This window comes from Periplaneta americana, chromosome 2 (genome assembly GCF_040183065.1).
Source record: "Periplaneta americana isolate PAMFEO1 chromosome 2, P.americana_PAMFEO1_priV1, whole genome shotgun sequence".
NCBI lineage: Eukaryota > Metazoa > Arthropoda > Insecta > Blattodea > Blattidae > Periplaneta > Periplaneta americana.
This window is the reverse complement of record NC_091118.1, coordinates 86,137,242-86,154,479: the sequence shown is the minus strand read 5'-3', so window position 1 is coordinate 86,154,479 and position 17,238 is coordinate 86,137,242. Positions and strand designations below refer to the sequence as shown.

The window sequence follows — 17,238 nt, the reverse complement described above, 5'->3', positions numbered from 1 at the left end:
ACTGTGACAGCCCAACGAGATTCGATCACGCGTCCCACAGAGGGCAGGGTGCGCATGGAAGGTTCGGGTGACGTGGATAAGGGAGCTGCAGCCATGCAAACTAGAGGTTGCGCGCGCATCTGCTTTTGGGGCATGTGCTACGAGCGGTGAAGGAGGGGAGCAGCAGCGTGCGAGATGATTCGAGAATGGACACACGCGTCGAAATATCGAGAACTCGTACTTTACAGAAACTGTGGTGTGAGTATAAATTACGCACGCAAGTGATTGAGTCATCCAGTCATTCAGTCAGTAAGCCAGTGTTGTTAAAGTCAGTGGAGAGCAAGCCAGACAGTCTTGTGTAGCAGTGAAGCCAGCTTCGAGACCAGAGCGCGACTTGAGTTGTGTCCGTAACTGTGGAGCCTGAAGCCCGGAGTTCGAGTGCAGTGGGCCGCAGTTGGGGGACCTGAGTTCGAAGTTCAGCGGATCGTCTCTGAAGGTCTGGGGTTCGAGATCTGTGAACGCGAGTGACTGAGCTAGAAGAACTAGCCAAGACAAACGAGCTGTGAACGGATAACTGACAGTTCTGTGTTGTAAATAGTGTTTTGTGAATATTAGTTAAGATTAACAGTTCATTGTTGTTCGTAATAGTCCAAGTAAATTGTCATTGTCGTCTGTGGAGTGCACTAACGAACGCTGTATTGCTGTGCGGAGAGCAAATCCCATTGTTGACGGGAGTGAAGTTAAATTGTAGAGAGTGATAATTATTGTTGCTTTGAATAAAAGTTACATTGTTGAGTTGAAATAAATTTACAATACTATGAATGAATGAATGAATGAATGAATGAATGAATGAATGAATGAATGAATGAATACTAAATTTACATGAAAAATGTCATGCAGATATCTTTGATATTTCCAGAGAAAAAAATAAAAATTATTGTGTTGTAAATGTAGGAAAGTCTCGTCTGGATTCCCTTAAAGTCCATAAATCCATTACTTCGACCGGGTTTCAACCCATGCTTCTATAGACAGAAATACAGATATGGACAACAAACAATAGTTCATCTGTCGATCATAACAAACGGTGAGTGACGTACCAGTTGTTGTTAGGTATGATAGTGAAACTCTGCCTATAAGAGTCAGTTTACGAGTATACGTGTCTATATGCCTATGTGAATTACTCCCAACTCTAGAAAAACATACCGTACTTGAAACTGGACAGAGAAGTAGAGAAGAAGGAAGCAGAGTGAGTGTGCTGTGTTGCAGACCCCTGGGAGACTCGCCATTCATAAAGTGTCTCCCGGGTGCAAGAAGACACAAACTGCCGAAACGCTTCCAGTTTGGAAGTAAAATGCTTCCTGTGTCACGGAACCGACTAGTCTCGTGCAGGGTTCAGGTGTAATTCTGTCCCTAGCGCTGGTCTTCTTTCTCCTTCTTCCTCTAATAACTGTTCAAATGACAGGAGTGGAGTTTTAAATGGGCTATTGCTGTACAGTCCCCTCTGAAGGACTGGTAATCCACCAGGACAGAAATTTTTACAATACATATTTTTGGGTTTCTCGTCTCCTTCTCACACTCAACCGCCATTTTATTTTTATCGTGTGTCTCTTTCTTCAATCACTTCTGAAGCATTCATGTTTTGCACTTGTCCTCCACCCAAATTTTTTCTGGCCTTTCTCTTCTTCTCGATCCTGGTTGCGTCCATGTAAGTATATTAATTTCTGCTTCCTAACACGAGTCGCCAGTGTCTCCTCGGCTTGCGTTCGTCTTGTAATTTCTTCATTTCGTATTATGTCCAATTTGGACACTCGTAAGCTCCTCACTATTTAATTTTCTCTTCACACGCATGCACCAAGACTGACTCCATCAGAGCTTCACTTCTTTGTTTTTAATATTATTTGATATTATGTTGGTCTGACTATAATATCAAATAATATTAAATGAATTTAATTAAAATGCATATGTAAGCTAATTTTCGTTCGTTAAGAAACGTGGTGATAGTCGATCGTTTCGCTTTTTCCTGTTTACGAAATATAATGACTTGAAAATCGTTGCTACTTGTACTGCTTCTTGCGCGCACTCGGATCCTCATAGCTCCGTGACACCGTATCACAGCTCTCGTATTCATTCTCTAGTCAATTTGTTTTCTCTTAATTCACATTCATACAGTAGCAGTGCAATCTATGGCATTTTTCACTCATTTGTACACCGTCCAAATCCATAGGTATGCAGCTGGAAGTCTAGGAACATGACTGTACATACTACGCTTTCAAGAACCGAAAGGGGAATTTGGACCTAAAGTAAAACAAGGTGTAGACAATGATAAGCCATTTAACGTCGTGGTCGATGCAAGTAGTTCCGATAACTCACGTGAGAAGATGGTTAAGATGTGTAATTCTCCCGGATGTTAAGAAAGGCACATACTTCTTCTGGATTCCTGGAGTGGTCAGATATATGACACTATATTTACTTTTGAAGGAGTAAATAATACTTTACACGGTAAGACAATTAAAACACAAATTATCCCTCAAAAACTACAAGATTTTTTAAACCCTTGGATGTGTATTTTTTTAGGCAATATAAAATTGTAATTCGAAGGCTAGAAGAGTATTTTATACATAAAATTACCTGTGAAAAAATTCCAGACACATTGCACGATAGGGGCTTCATAATGATATTACACTCTGTTGTGTATCAACAGTTTCATTCACCTGTCCTCAAAGACATGCTAAAATACGCGTGCAGAGGTGTGAAAATGTAACGGGAAACATGTGAGAAAGTTTGATAACGTTCTTGCAATAGTGTTGCATGTTGGAAACAGCATGTGTATTAGAGAACATTGTGAAAAACCAGCCTATATAAAATGTTTCTACTGTTCAATGGTCCTTTGTTCCGACACTTCATTTCGAAGCCCACTATCATATTTAAGGTGAATCACAAAGTTAATACGTATTTAAATTCAAATTGAATTTGTATTTCAGCAAGAGTACTCTATATAATGTGAGTTAAGAGAAAAATAAAATATACTACAGCATTAATGCGAGAGGTGTGATACGGTGTCGCGGAACTACGAGGATCAGCGTGCTCACAAGAAGTGGCATAAGTAGCATCGATTTTCAAGTCATTATATTTCTAAACGAGAAAGAAACGAAACGAACAACTACATTTCTCAACGAAGGAAAATTAGCTTAAATATGCATTTTCATTAAATTCAAGCTACACGACCTGGGACGGTTTCCTTGTAAGAAACAATCCACCGTTCCTTCAGGTTGGAGAGTTGAGGCCAGTGTTGTCAGGTTGTATTCCGATAATTTCCCTCGAGTAAAATTTCGCCCTACTTCTGATATGTACTGCTTACTGTCAGACATAATTGAAACTTCATTTAAATCTTCACTTAATTTCATTACCGGTAGACAAAATGAAGATCACTGGACTGCCTGCCTCGAATGGCTGTGCCGTGTAATCGCAAAATTATATGACGTTCTGTAAATGTGAGTTAGATAATTCGCCGAATATCCCACTCAAGTCACAAAATGGAAGATCAATGACAAACGTGATATTGCTATGATTCGAGCTACTGCAAGAGAAGATTTTTCCTCTCCCAGACTCTCTCACTGCTGTTTCTCCTTTCTCGAACCAACTCTCTCCAACAAATATTCAATAATTATCCATATTAATTTGTTGGGAAATGTTAAGAAAAACAACTAATAAAATAATTCTAAATGAAACTGAGAAAGTTGCCAGAAATGCTAAAAATTCCCTTTTTGATAATGATTTTCCCTTTCTCCCTCAAGGCATCAATTTGGACGATTGTAAATTGCACTGGAAAATAGTAAACTGCAGTGCAAAGAAACCGGACGGTTAATCACTGCGCTGGATGACCGTGGAGTAGAAGATACAAACTGGACTGTAGCTATGAGCTGATATTTGTTGCATAGACTGTACTAAAACTTCAGTTTATTATGCGTGCCGATTATGAAACACTTGTTCAACACTAATACTATACTCTACCACTTCAGTTTATTATGCGTGTCGATTATCAAACACTTGTTCAACACTAATAGTGTACTGTACTTTGGAAAAGCTATAACATGTATTTTTTATGAATCTGAATCGATAGATTTTCCTTCCTGGTAATCAGAAATTTGTCTTTCAAAGTAAATTCGTTTCTTCTTAGTGTGTGAATTTTTTCCTAAATGTGGTGTATTGATGCTATTGATCTTTATGTAAATTTCGGTCTGAAGACTGATTAACTGGTCCACAAACCCCTATCAAATTCAAGCAAGGCGATATATCGATTGACGAGAGTGTACAGACCGGGTAAAAATGTTGGACAAAACTTCATAAAATGAGAAGAAGTTAAATTTACAACATCCGGTGCAATTTACCACATTGAAAATCAGTGCAATTTACATACAGGAAGTTTGAATTCCAGTGCAATTTACCACCATCCATCAATTTTTCCCCGGAATGTGGAAAATTTCTCACTGGTTGAGGCGTTAAACCAGCTAGTTAATTCATAAAAATAGCATCAGTAGGCTACAGTAACTTGACAGCCATATCTCGGAACACTAGCTAATAGAAATAATATAAAAATATTGAAAGTAATGGTCGGACGGATTAAAAATGACCAAAATACGGCTAAATACGAACACGATAGGTTTCAGAATTATTTAAGTACCGGTAAGGCTTCAGAATTATGTAAGTACCGGTAAATAAAAATGATGGTCTCCAATGGAAAACAATCAGACAATGCTTCATTTAAGTGATAGTTCCGAAGTAGGAACATAGGTGTCCGCTAGCGGAGGTTTCATGCCTACAAGGAATTTAATTACAATTATTTGCCGAAAGGGGGCAGAGGATCAAGTGATAAACTCAATTTGTCGTAATCACGATCATACCACGCTAATTCATGTACCTATACAAAAATTTCATCATCATCATCATCATCATCATCATCATCATCATCATCTCTCCACCTTCCAGACACGTTAACTAATTTTTACAATATGTGTGTCAGAATTATAGCTGTAAATGTAAACAATATAAATTATTAAATAGTTCTAATGGAGGGGCGGTATTCTTATGATGCAAGATAGGCCTGTAATATAATCCTAGAAGTTGCTTAGTTTGTCGCATTGGAGCCGGAGTGTTACTAGAAAAAAATAGCTGTGTTATGATGGGCATGATGGGGAAAAAACTGGTTATTGGTGTAGGCAATCTGACAATTTATTTATTTATTTTTTAATTTTAATGGGTTATTGTATGACGCTATATCAACATGTCAGGTTATTTAGCGTCTGAATGAAGTGAAGGTGATAATACCGGTGAAATGAGTCCAGGGTCCAGCACCGATAGTTATCCAGCATTTGCTCATATTGGGTTGAGAGAAAACCCCGGAAAAACCTCAATCAGGCAACTTGCCCCGACCGGGATTCGAACCCGGACGACCTGGTTTCACAGCCAGACGCGCTAGCTGTTACTCCACAGGTGGGGACCTGACAATTTAAAACAGATATTATGAATATCCATTACTTACAGGATTTGCTAGTTTTATAACATTGATATTATTACTGAATTATAAAATCGTCTTTTTGTATAGAAGATGTAGAATTCCAGTCAGAGACAAAATAGCCATATTAGCCACTTTTGCTCAGATTGTCAGTGATTAAATTTTGGCGATTCTGTTATGCTTCAATATTGAAGACATATAATATATGTGTGAACAAATTGGATAGCAGAGGAACTGTGTTGTTAATGGTTTTCAGTGTAATGTTCAACCATTATATTCACATGCATATGTGGTATGCACATTGTGGTTGATCATTTAATTTAAAGTGACTATTACACTTTTACTACGTCACCTACTTTTGACCAATAAAACGGTACGAAAGGACGTCTTTCAACCAATCATGGCTGCTTACCGCACAATTTTATTGCGTCCCTAGCATTTGTTTAATTTTATCGCGCCCCTAGCATTTGTTTATTTTTTTATCACTACCCTAGTATTTGTTTCTTTGTATGCCAACATTTCAAACTGCACTGGTCTGGACGTAAAAAAAAAAAAAAAAAAACAAAAAAAAAACAGAAAATTACAAACCACTCCAGTCGATGCACAGCACTTTCAAATAGGCTATGACTCGCATTGGCATTCAAGAACAAGAATTAATAAAGATCACTGGTCATATATGAAGAGCACCATTCGGAAATCCTGAATAAGTTGCGGGATACACCATATAAATCAACGAGTTCACTTCTTTTACGCACACGTTCAATATAACATCAACTGAACTACCAACCACTAAAACATTCAAATTTGAAAATTGTACTTTCAATAATTGTTTCTTTTAAAATTATTCATGTTTATTTCATCATCCCTAATTAAAACTTTTCTAACACTTGTTTATATTATTTAGGTTATGTTTGTTATAGCTTCTGCTATATATTATTATGGATAGTCACGTATCAGAGATTGTTTAATACTAAGATTTATTGAAAATCATCTGTCAAGTGATGTTGATTACTGGGATCCGGATGATTGAAGTGGAATGCATAAGACCATCTATGACCCTACAATTCAATACTTTAGAGATTATTAGGGTCTATCATATACAAGGACAGATTGAAGTATTTGGCCTATTGTTCGGAGCAAGGGGAACAATTCCAAAATTCTCAGTTGAATGTTTTAAGTCTTTTGAATTCCTTTAAATATTTTGAAAATTATTGCTATAGACGTAATGAAATATTCTGTTCAGATTTTACGTAATCACCTGTACACCTAAATTTCCTTATATGCTGTTTGATTACTAATAATTATTGAATAAAAGTACTTTCCCAAGAGTAGCTTCCATTTGAAAATAAAAATCGTAAATAGTGATAACGCAAATGTTTATTTTTATTTTTATTTGTTTAGTATGCTATGTCTTTTGGCAACCCTTACCGACGGGCAGCTACCCTTGTGGGATTTATATATAAAAATGAAATTGAATCAACAAAGCCTTCTTGACTAGTAACCAATGATTAGATACTAGTATTTAACTCGTTGCTAGTAACCGTCCACAGAGTTCAATGAAGATTCCATAGTTGGCACAACTGATAACAAGAAAACATAATCATAAGACACTACTGCCACCTAGCGTAATGTTGAGATGGTACAATAATACATTTGAAGACAGTTGTGTTTTCGTAAGCCAATTAATATTTTATTGTATTGGAGAACTTTATGTCTTCTAATCTTTATATACTGTCTTCTAATCGTGTAATAGTAATTAAATCCCACTCGAGTTTTGATTTTCTCTAGATAAATCAAAACCTCTAGTGAGATTACTGTTGATAAAACCATTGCGCGCCCTATTTTTGGGGAGTAACATGAAGTACTACTAATAATAATATTGTTGGTATAATGCAATGGTTTCCCAAACTTTATCGGCTTGCGAACCCCTTTCACAATGATCACAATTTAGTGAACTCCTTGTTTTAATATAATGAATATTTATCAACCTCAAATTAACTTAACGTTGCTGTAGTCATGGTACTCGTAAATAGACCTACGCTAGGATTCCCCACCAAAAATGACTCAACAACGCATAAAATATTGCAGCTACACAAGTTCAAACAATTATACATTTATTTTACATTTAAAACATTAAAACATAAATTAAAAAGGTAAGTTAATAATAAAATAGTGCATTTTCCTACCTTTAAAGTCACGTTATTGGAGTACACACATTTCAATTTCAGCGTACACTGACAGTGAGAATTACTTCCTTGATATTACGGAAATATTTTATGTAGTGACAGAATTTCATGCGGACAGGGTAGTTTCAATGTTTCAAACTTCTCTCTTAACCTAAACGTTTTTATCACAGAGTTACTCACCTCTTAATTTGAAATTCAATGAGATGGACGCGCTTAATTTCGAATAGCAAAGAGCTTTGAAGTCAGGAACTAACGAAGTTGCGGGAAATCTTTTATTACTTTCAGCATAAAGTCTATTTCTGGATTTATTTTTAGATAGGGATATGAAGAAAAATATTTCTCGCACAAATATGTGGATGGAAAAGTAATAAGGCTGTTATGTTATGGTTTTAGTCGCTAACATTGGGAACTCCTTAAAACCAATAAATTAATGACAAAGATTTATAACTTTTCTATAATTGAAAATCAATGGAAATGGCGTTTAAGTAGAGAAAGTCTACTGTTAGCAAGAATGTCACCACAAACAACACACTGCGGTGTTGGACAGTTCTTGTCACCTACATAACAAAATCGAAATCTAACATAATTATTATCGTACTTTCTGTGCTAAAGACATGGGCTTCCAGCACGTCATTACTCCTGTTGTGCGTTGCATTAACTAGATTCGATCACGTGCCCTCAAACGAAGAGAGTTTAGGGAACTTTTTGAACAAGAAATAAATGAACATGATAAACTTCACATCTCGGTGAGGTGGCTTTCTAAAGGAGATATGTCGTCACGGATTTTTTTTTTCAAATTAAAAGACCAAGCAAGTTCTTTAATTTTAGGAGTTGAAAGATGTTTTTTTCCTTTGGAGTGTGGTTTACTTAAAGACCAAGATTGGCTTTGTGATTTGGCGTTTATAGTGAATGTCACATAATTTGAATATTCTTAACAAATGGTTAAAACTCTGTTTCCATTCATGTTCAATGAAGTCAACATTTTAAAATTAAAGCTTAAATTATTTGAACAACTTAGAGCATTGCAAACTTGATCATTTCCAAAATGAAAAGTGAATAATGATAAATGAATGATTTAAAAAATGTTTCTTTAAATATACACTTATCTGAATATTCTATTAAACCCTATAGATAGGTAGCCCTACCTTAGCTTAGATTCAAAATAGTTGCTAATATAAATTTAGTTAAGTGGCCCTTCAAATATTTTCTATGAATTTATCGGCCCAAGCTCAAAATATGTTATCCACCCCTGGGCTAAGATGTAGCTGTGAAGTTCAAGAGAAGAAATAACGTTAAACTCTTTAGATAACATTATATTTGGTTCTCTGTAATTATTATTTCTCTTTGCTGTCTTATATATACGTGAAACTAAAAACATACAGAATAAGTAAGTTACATTAAGAGTCAGGTTTTTATCTTTCCTGGCGCCCTACTACCTTCAGATAATAATTTGTTACTCCGTAATACGTCACTATTATCTGATTATAGGAAACATTTTCCACGTGATAAAGATCAAAATGGTGTAACTATAGGTTCGAGAACCACAGCCTGATAATCACAGGCAATGCTAGAAGTTGGCTTCAATCTAGTTTATGTGCACAGTAGGAGTTACGAAATGGAGATTGTAGATAATGTTTTATTTAACCCAAGCTGGGAAGAAAGTAGGTAATATAATATCTGCATAACTCACCATTACGAGGTTACATAAGCTTTTGCTCTGGATGGCGTCACTGACAACGAAGATATCGGAGCTGTAAAGAGAAAAAGAATACATGCAAATTAGATTCATAAATTTATCATTGAGATGAAATATACAGGCGGAGCCAGAAGTTTGAAACTAGCCACAACAGTAGCAACAAACGCAAATATACCGCAACCTGCTGGCTATAAGGTTATCATAAATAATGATGGATTCAAAAAAGAAAACAAAATTATAGGTTTTGATTGTAATATTAAATGAACAGGGTCAAAGGAACATAACAATAAAAATGAGACTAAAATGTATTAACTCTAATGCTTACATTGATAAATATAAACAAGTAAACATTACAGCAAATATAACACCTAACAAAATTCACCTGAAAAACATTTCAAAATGTGAACCATTTTCATATTTCTGAACTGCTACGAATATTTGACCGAAAGCAACTATGTCAACATGAAGTATAACGTTTGCGTTATTGACCAAGGAACTTACATAAAGCTCTTCCTCGTGGCTTAAAATATAGTTCTTTCTAGCTACTATTCCAGGGATTACGCGTTCAATTTTCAGAAAGTATATGGAGATTAAATTCCATCCCATAGAGAATGGTTATGTTCTCATTTTTTGCTTTGTTCTGTGCTGTATATTAAGCATTGGTTTTAATTTTGCGCCACTATAATCACACGACTAGGATTGTCACAAGAGTAAGGATGGAACTCACTCACTGCGCGGTCATCTAGCGTCGATGCAAATTCGATTAAATTTTACCGTAAATTTCTTAATTACAAAATCATATAATAATGAACATGCCCCTATCATATTCATATTCATATTCATATTCTTTATTTTCCTGAAGGTACAAGAATACAAGAGGCCTCGTCAATGTGATAGTATAAAAAACAATGTGTCAATATTTAAAATATTAAAAGAGTAAAAAGTAATAAAATTTAACTAAAATACTACATTATTTTCAAAAAATTCATTCATGTTATAAAAGGGATTATTTTGTAACCATCTCTTAATCTGAAATTTAAATTTTCTTTCATTAAGTGCCTTTATATTTGTAGGTATCTTATTATATACTTTTACTGCAGTAATTACATAGCTTGATTGTGTTTTTTGCAACCTGACATGTGGTGCATTTAATTGATCATTATTTCTTGTTTCATAGCGATGCAGATCTCCTATACTTGTATAATTAGTAATATTCTTGTTTGCATACATTAAAAGTTCAAAAATATATAGCTTGTAGACTGCCATAATCTTTTCATTTTTGAAAAGAGATCTACATGATAGTCTGGGTGGTGACATTGTTATAATACGAACTGCCTTTTTCTGCAGTAACAGAATGTTTGAAGGGTCAGAACTATTTCCATATAAAAGTAATCCATATCTAATAACACTTTCAAATAGTGCATAATAAACTTGTTTTAAATAATGTTTGGGAATCTTGTACAAGATACTTCTCAAGAGATAAATTACTCTAAAAATTCTTTTACATACATAACTGACATGGCTATTCCACCTTAGTTTAGGATCCAAATACTCAAAACAGAAACGAAAGCTTATCGGGTTCGATCCTCTTCGCTGGAGTAGTATGTCTACCTACATATGATTAGAGCTCGGATTTAATTCGCCGAAGCATTGGAAACAATCCCCGTTCTTGTATAAGTCAGCTTCGCAGAAGCCTGTTGCTTGGTTCATTCAGAATGCATATTGTTATTTATTGTAACACCCGTGAACAGTGACTAGTTTTGTTATACACAGAAATACATTTAATTATTTAATCTATTTATTTTATGTATGCTTTAAAAGTAATTGAACTAATGACTAGTTTTGTTATATAAACAAGTATATTTCGAGGGCTTAATATGAAACTAACGCGACTACAATCGATGTTTTATTCACAATAAAATTGTTAACAGGCAGTATGCTCATTTCACATGAACTTCACCATGTTTTGTAATTATCAACTGTGTTAGGCTATTATACACGACTGTTCGGAACTGAATTGCGATTTTTTGTGACCAACTAGAAGAACAAATTTGCTATCGATATGTAAAAACTTAAAAATGTCATTTTTTATAATTACGTTAGTTTCACACTAGATCCTCAATTTAATTTAGGCTATATATCTATTTTGCAAATTTTTTTAGTCACTGAACCAATGTTATGCATAGAAGTGTATATAATTTATATACTTAGGCCTATTATATATTTTGTAAATTTATTAATTTTTCGATCTCACTCATGTTAAGTTTTGTTTGTTAAATTCCACATTTAAGTTCTGCAAAATGAGGTTATTTTACGATGCTGCATCAACATCTCAGGCTATTTCGCGTCTGAATGAAATTAAGATGATAATGCCGGTGAAATGAGTCCGAGGTTCAGCACCGAAAGTTACTCAGCATTTGCTCGTATTGGGTTGAGGTAAAACACCGGAAAAATCCTCAACCAGGTAACTTGCCCCGAGCGGGATTCGAACCCGAGCCACCTGGTTTAGCGGTCAGACGCGCTAACCGTTACTCCACAGGTGTGGACGCAAAATAATGTTAAATGTAGGCTATTGCAAAAGAAAACTGTTTGATTACTCTACAACAGAGATGGGCATCGTGTCTCACTTGAAAAAATAATGCCTCACTGACCATCACAGAGCTTATCGCTCTGAGTGACATCATCTTCACAGTCCCCGTTACTCCCTCATGCAGCTCCTAGGCGTGGGCAGGTTCTACATTAGTTCCATAAGCAATATCAGTGGTGGTATAATGGCATTATCAAAGCAGTGTGTACGCGTTAGAAAACGATTATTTCATGAGAAATGGGAGGAAGAGTGTTTTTGCTGTTTAGAAGGGAACAACATACGATGTATGTTATGCTCGAAAATCCTATTAGGCATTAATAAATTTAATATACAACGACATTACTCCTTATGTCATAAATAACATGCTGAATTAGAAGGTAAGACAAATTAAATGTTATTTTTTGTACTATTCCAAAGAAAATTTATGATCTTAACATTTGCATAGTATACTAAATATGACATTATAACTTAAACACGTTGCATTAAAAGGTACGAGGAATTAAATGTTGTCTGTACGTATTATTTCCAAAGGAAATTTATATAAAAAAAAATATCAAATGTGCGTAGAGAACGAAATATGATCTTCTGAAATTATCTGAGGTCGAGAACGTGCAAATCTATTAAGTAATCTTGATAAACGCCAGATTATTCAAGAAAATAAACGTAGACAACGTGATGGAATATTATTGGCTAGTAACGAAATTTCTCGCCTGTGATTTAATCAGTTCAATGATGGAGAAATAGTAAAGAAGTTTATGATTAAAGCCGCCGAATTAATTTTCCAAATTGAATAAAAGTTTTCGAGTCTCTCACGTTAACCAAGCGCTTTCCTAATAATTCGCCACTGACCGCCATAGCGATTACGATAAGGTGACGCAGGTCACAGCAGTTCATATTTCCCATCCCACTCTACTGTCTCCTCTCCTAGTAACCAAACTATTTCAAATCGAGTGCCTCACGTAACCCAAAATTGTGGCCATGTATGCTCTACAAAGTTCTTCGCCTGATTGTACCTGCAGGAAAGCGAGCGGTGCCTCAAAACTGGTAGCGAATGTGTTCTGTTTATGTTTATTTTATTTCAGGTTAAAATATATTTGTTGCGCAGTTAATAGTAGGGTAATGAAATACAAGCTATACTTATGATATACTTACAAGATGTCTGAAGAGGGTTTTCAGGGAGTCTTTCTCTCAACTTTGCAAATTTCATTTTACCAATAATCTCCATTTCATCTCATTTCAGTAATTTCACCGCATTACAAAGTGCGACACACGGTAGTGAACGAGTCATGGTGATATCAGATGGATATCTAGTTACAACATTCTCTGTCACGCTCTCTGGTACTGACCGTGAACGAATTACACGTCTAAGGCAACACCCTACTCATAGATGGGGTTGGTCTTTCAATCTGGCGACTATTAGAGAATTGCTTTACATATCTTGCTTATTCCAGCTGTGGGGGAATACAATAAAATTTGAAAAGACAATATGGCACAAAACATGTAAACAAGTTAACAGGTCTCCATATTCATCTAAAAAAATAATTTAATCTCAACAACAGGTGTTTAAAAAATATCAGAGGGTGCTGAGGTTTATGTCAAAGCCGGTTATATCATAGTTTAGAAAATTACCAAAATGTCGAAACCATTTCTGATAGGGAATATTAAAGAAATGCCTACCATCAGCAGCTGAAGTTTTGTGCCCAAACAAAAATACTCCCTTAGAATAAGTTCTTTGTCTCAAGCGACTAGAACTGGCGCTGAATATTGAGGCTACATTGAAAACGAAGTTGCAAACAACCACGGTTTTTTCCGAAGTTTTCTCCAATCATAAGGCGAATGTCAGGTAATCTATGGCGAATCCTCGACCTTATCTCGGCAAAAGACCATCACGCTATCACCAATCTAGTAGTTGATACAGAGTCGTGAAATAAGCAACTAAAAATAAAAATAATAAATAAAAAGGACAAGCACGTTTTATTCAATAGCATAATATGAACGTAAGGACTTAACAAATAGAAAAATACATAACTCAACTATCAATTTTCATTCTTGTGATCGACAAAGATCTTAAAATACTGTAGTTGAACTGTTGGCTTTATGTACCTTGAAAGAAATTACGAAAGAGTTGACATTCTGGAAACTACACCCTTGGTAGATATCACATAAAAAAAAATATAGTAGGATTGGCAATGGATGGACTACCGCTGGTTGGAAAAAGAAAAAGGAAAAAAAGGAGATTTTTAACACTTTAAAAACAACCAGAATTAGATACTAGCAGACTTACCAGCTACTACTACATCATTCATGAAAAAAATGTGTTTGCTCAATGTTTGAGTTTTGATATCGTCGTGAAAATTGAATGTTATCACAGAACTATTTTCCTTTGTTCATCGCCAATCTTATAGGTTTATCGGAGATCAACAAATGGACCATAGCTCAGAAGTTTTCCACTTACACAGAAATATCATTATATTTCACTAACTCCTTCACCACCACCAATCACAGTGTTATCAGCACATTCAGAAATTAAATACCGGTCACTTTCAACTCCACAGCAAAGTTGTACTTGCTCTACTTCGATTTTTGGTTTAAATGTGGCAAGCTTTTCAGAATGTGGATCTCATTTATCCTTTCCACATGTGAACTATTTCTGATTATATTATTATTATTATTATTATTATTATTATTATTATTATTATTGGAAACACACAAATTTGGAATGGCACAAAAAAAAGTTGAGAGATAAAATCGAGGTTTAATAGGCTGTAAGGAGTCTACGTGTACAAACGTAATTCTGCTGCTGCTGTTGTTCATCATGATTATAAGAACTACCAAGGGAATACTCAATTCGTTTATTGTATCTACATTTCTCCTTTAAATTTTTCATTTTACTGTATACCCCACAATTAATCTCAAAAATATTGTTTCAGATACGTACATTTATTCGTCCTAGTGGTTGCTATTGTACAAGATTCGCCTGTCTGAACAGTTAGCATTATCCTTTTACAATCATGTCTCTTCTCACTTTGTTGCGTTCGTTTTATTGTAACTACATAAGATATCAAATCTGTTCAGTTTTATATCAATGTGTCTTTCATAGCCCTTCTTATTAAACTTTAGATTGGAATGTGCAGTTCCGTGACGCTTGTTCAAATGATCATTACCACTCACGGTGCCTAGGTCTTCTCTGGTAAGCACAGAATAATAGGATGATCCAGGAGATGAGGGTTCGGCTTTTATTTTCAAGGTCGTAAAACCTGGAAACTCGGCTACACCGGAACAGTAAAAGTTGAATGAAACTATAATTAAACTCAAGGATGACAAATGGGTGCGCGCATTGTACACGGGACCTCCAGATAGTCCCTGCCACATTGTTGTGGGCGGCTTCATACTCGTAATGCGACGGCACAGCTATGTAACCGTAGGCGAAGTTCAGATGTTTCTAATAGGCCTATTCCATTAGTAATTTTGAACCTAATCTAATCTTAGGCGACATTCAAGGGAGAAAGTTTTCTCAATAGTGATGAACTTTTCTATATGTTTAAAACATAGACGACAAATATAGAGACGTGGACATATTATTAGATTAAAACGTTTTTTCTTGGAAACATAATATAATTCGTCATATCAACTATCAGTATAATTCACAGAGTCTCTATTGTTGTAAATATGATTGTCTACAGCTTCTGGTATATTTTTCCAATGGTTAACTGTATTTTTTTCTGGATATGTTGGTACTACTGGTGTTTTAATTATATACTGCAGAACATATTGTCCCATGACCTGCAAGAAGACCGGACATGAACGAAATTGAAAATCTGTGATCTATACTGAAGAAGAAGGTGAAAAAAAAGAGGCTTACAACAAAACATGGACTCATTTAAGCACTCTCTAATATCTGGCTAAATGATGCTGATATTCAAAGAAAGTGTCAAACTTTGGTTTCCAGCATCCCTGACAAAATCAATGTGTTAATAAAGAATAAAGGAATGTTCACAAAATATTAGTAATCTCCAGACTCTATTTTTTGTTCATTATTTCTGAGCAAAATACATTTTTGTTCATTATTTCTGCCGATAAATACAGCTTTGTTGCGCATATAATTAATTAAGTCTAATAATTTGTCCACATCTGTATACCTAGTCAACGAATGTACGGTATAAATTTTTGTCACATTACACTTGCGTCCTCAAGTGGATGGTCAACAGAAACAATAACTAATTGAAAAGTGAAGGCGTACGATTCGTTACGTTCTAGTCTCTGGTACTACAAGAAAGGTGCTAATCTGTTGTATGTACCTTCGTTACCCTTCACTCATGATGAAACTGATTTTGGACCATATGTGATAATATATTAAATTTTTCACAGAAAACTCGTTTATTGAACATAACTTTAACAACGAATGATTACACTATAGTTTAAACAGAAAGAAAAAATATATTTTATATAACAGTTATTAAAAAAATAATGCTCGTAACTATTTTTCAGAGCATTCTATCATTTACAGTTTCAAAGTAACTACCATTATTCTGTAAAAACATAAAAATTTACAACTTTTCTTAATAAATGCAGTTAATTTAATTTTCAAATTCTGAAGAATATATATGAAACATTTTTATTTTCAATGAAATAAGCAAGAGTCATTTTACACAACTCATTTCTCTACAGTTCTAATAAGAAGATATGTATAAGTAGTGTTGAGAATTAAATGCACTAAAAATCGTGCAGTATGCACGCACATTAGCATTTAAAATACCGAAATATGCACTTATATATGCACTAAACGCTGAAGAACCACAGCATAAGATCCCACGAAACACAAAACACAAGCGACATAATCGGAAATATTCAAATTATTGGACATAAAAATACAGCCACTCTAATTTATTACTTATTGCCTTATTGGTCTCCTGTGCTTAGAAATAAACTTGTGCATAGAAAAAGTTCTTTCTAAATCACATGAAGTGAGAGGACTAAACTTATAATCTGGTAACACGATAGGATTAACGTCCACATTGCTATCATATCATTGAAGCACATTACTTTTTCCCCTCATATTCTTTAATCATTCTTTACTTTAGCCGATGACGCGATTTCTCGACAAAATTTATTCAGAAATCCTTAATTTGACTCGAGAAATACGTACAAACTACTGGAAATGAGCGGAAAGCATTTTTCTCATTGCACAAAGATAAATGGCAGACCAACTCAATAATGCATCACAACGCCCTCTACACTAGGGACATCAAATTAAACACTCCAACTTCAGTCGTCCCCC

The 17,238-nt window shown here is 34.9% G+C and overlaps 1 protein-coding gene across 5 annotated transcripts in view; it reads right to left on the bottom strand.

The window, feature by feature from the left end:
* The window catches only part of LOC138694382 (breast cancer anti-estrogen resistance protein 3 homolog), a 922,749-nt gene that overhangs the window by 173,926 nt on the left and 731,585 nt on the right, over window positions 1-17,238 (bottom strand). For all 5 annotated transcript variants that reach the window (XM_069818063.1, XM_069818065.1, XM_069818066.1 and 2 more), the window contains one exon: window positions 9,368-9,428. In XM_069818063.1, coding sequence (XP_069674164.1) covers window positions 9,368-9,428 — 61 coding nt within the window. The remainder of the gene's footprint in view (window positions 1-9,367; window positions 9,429-17,238) is intronic.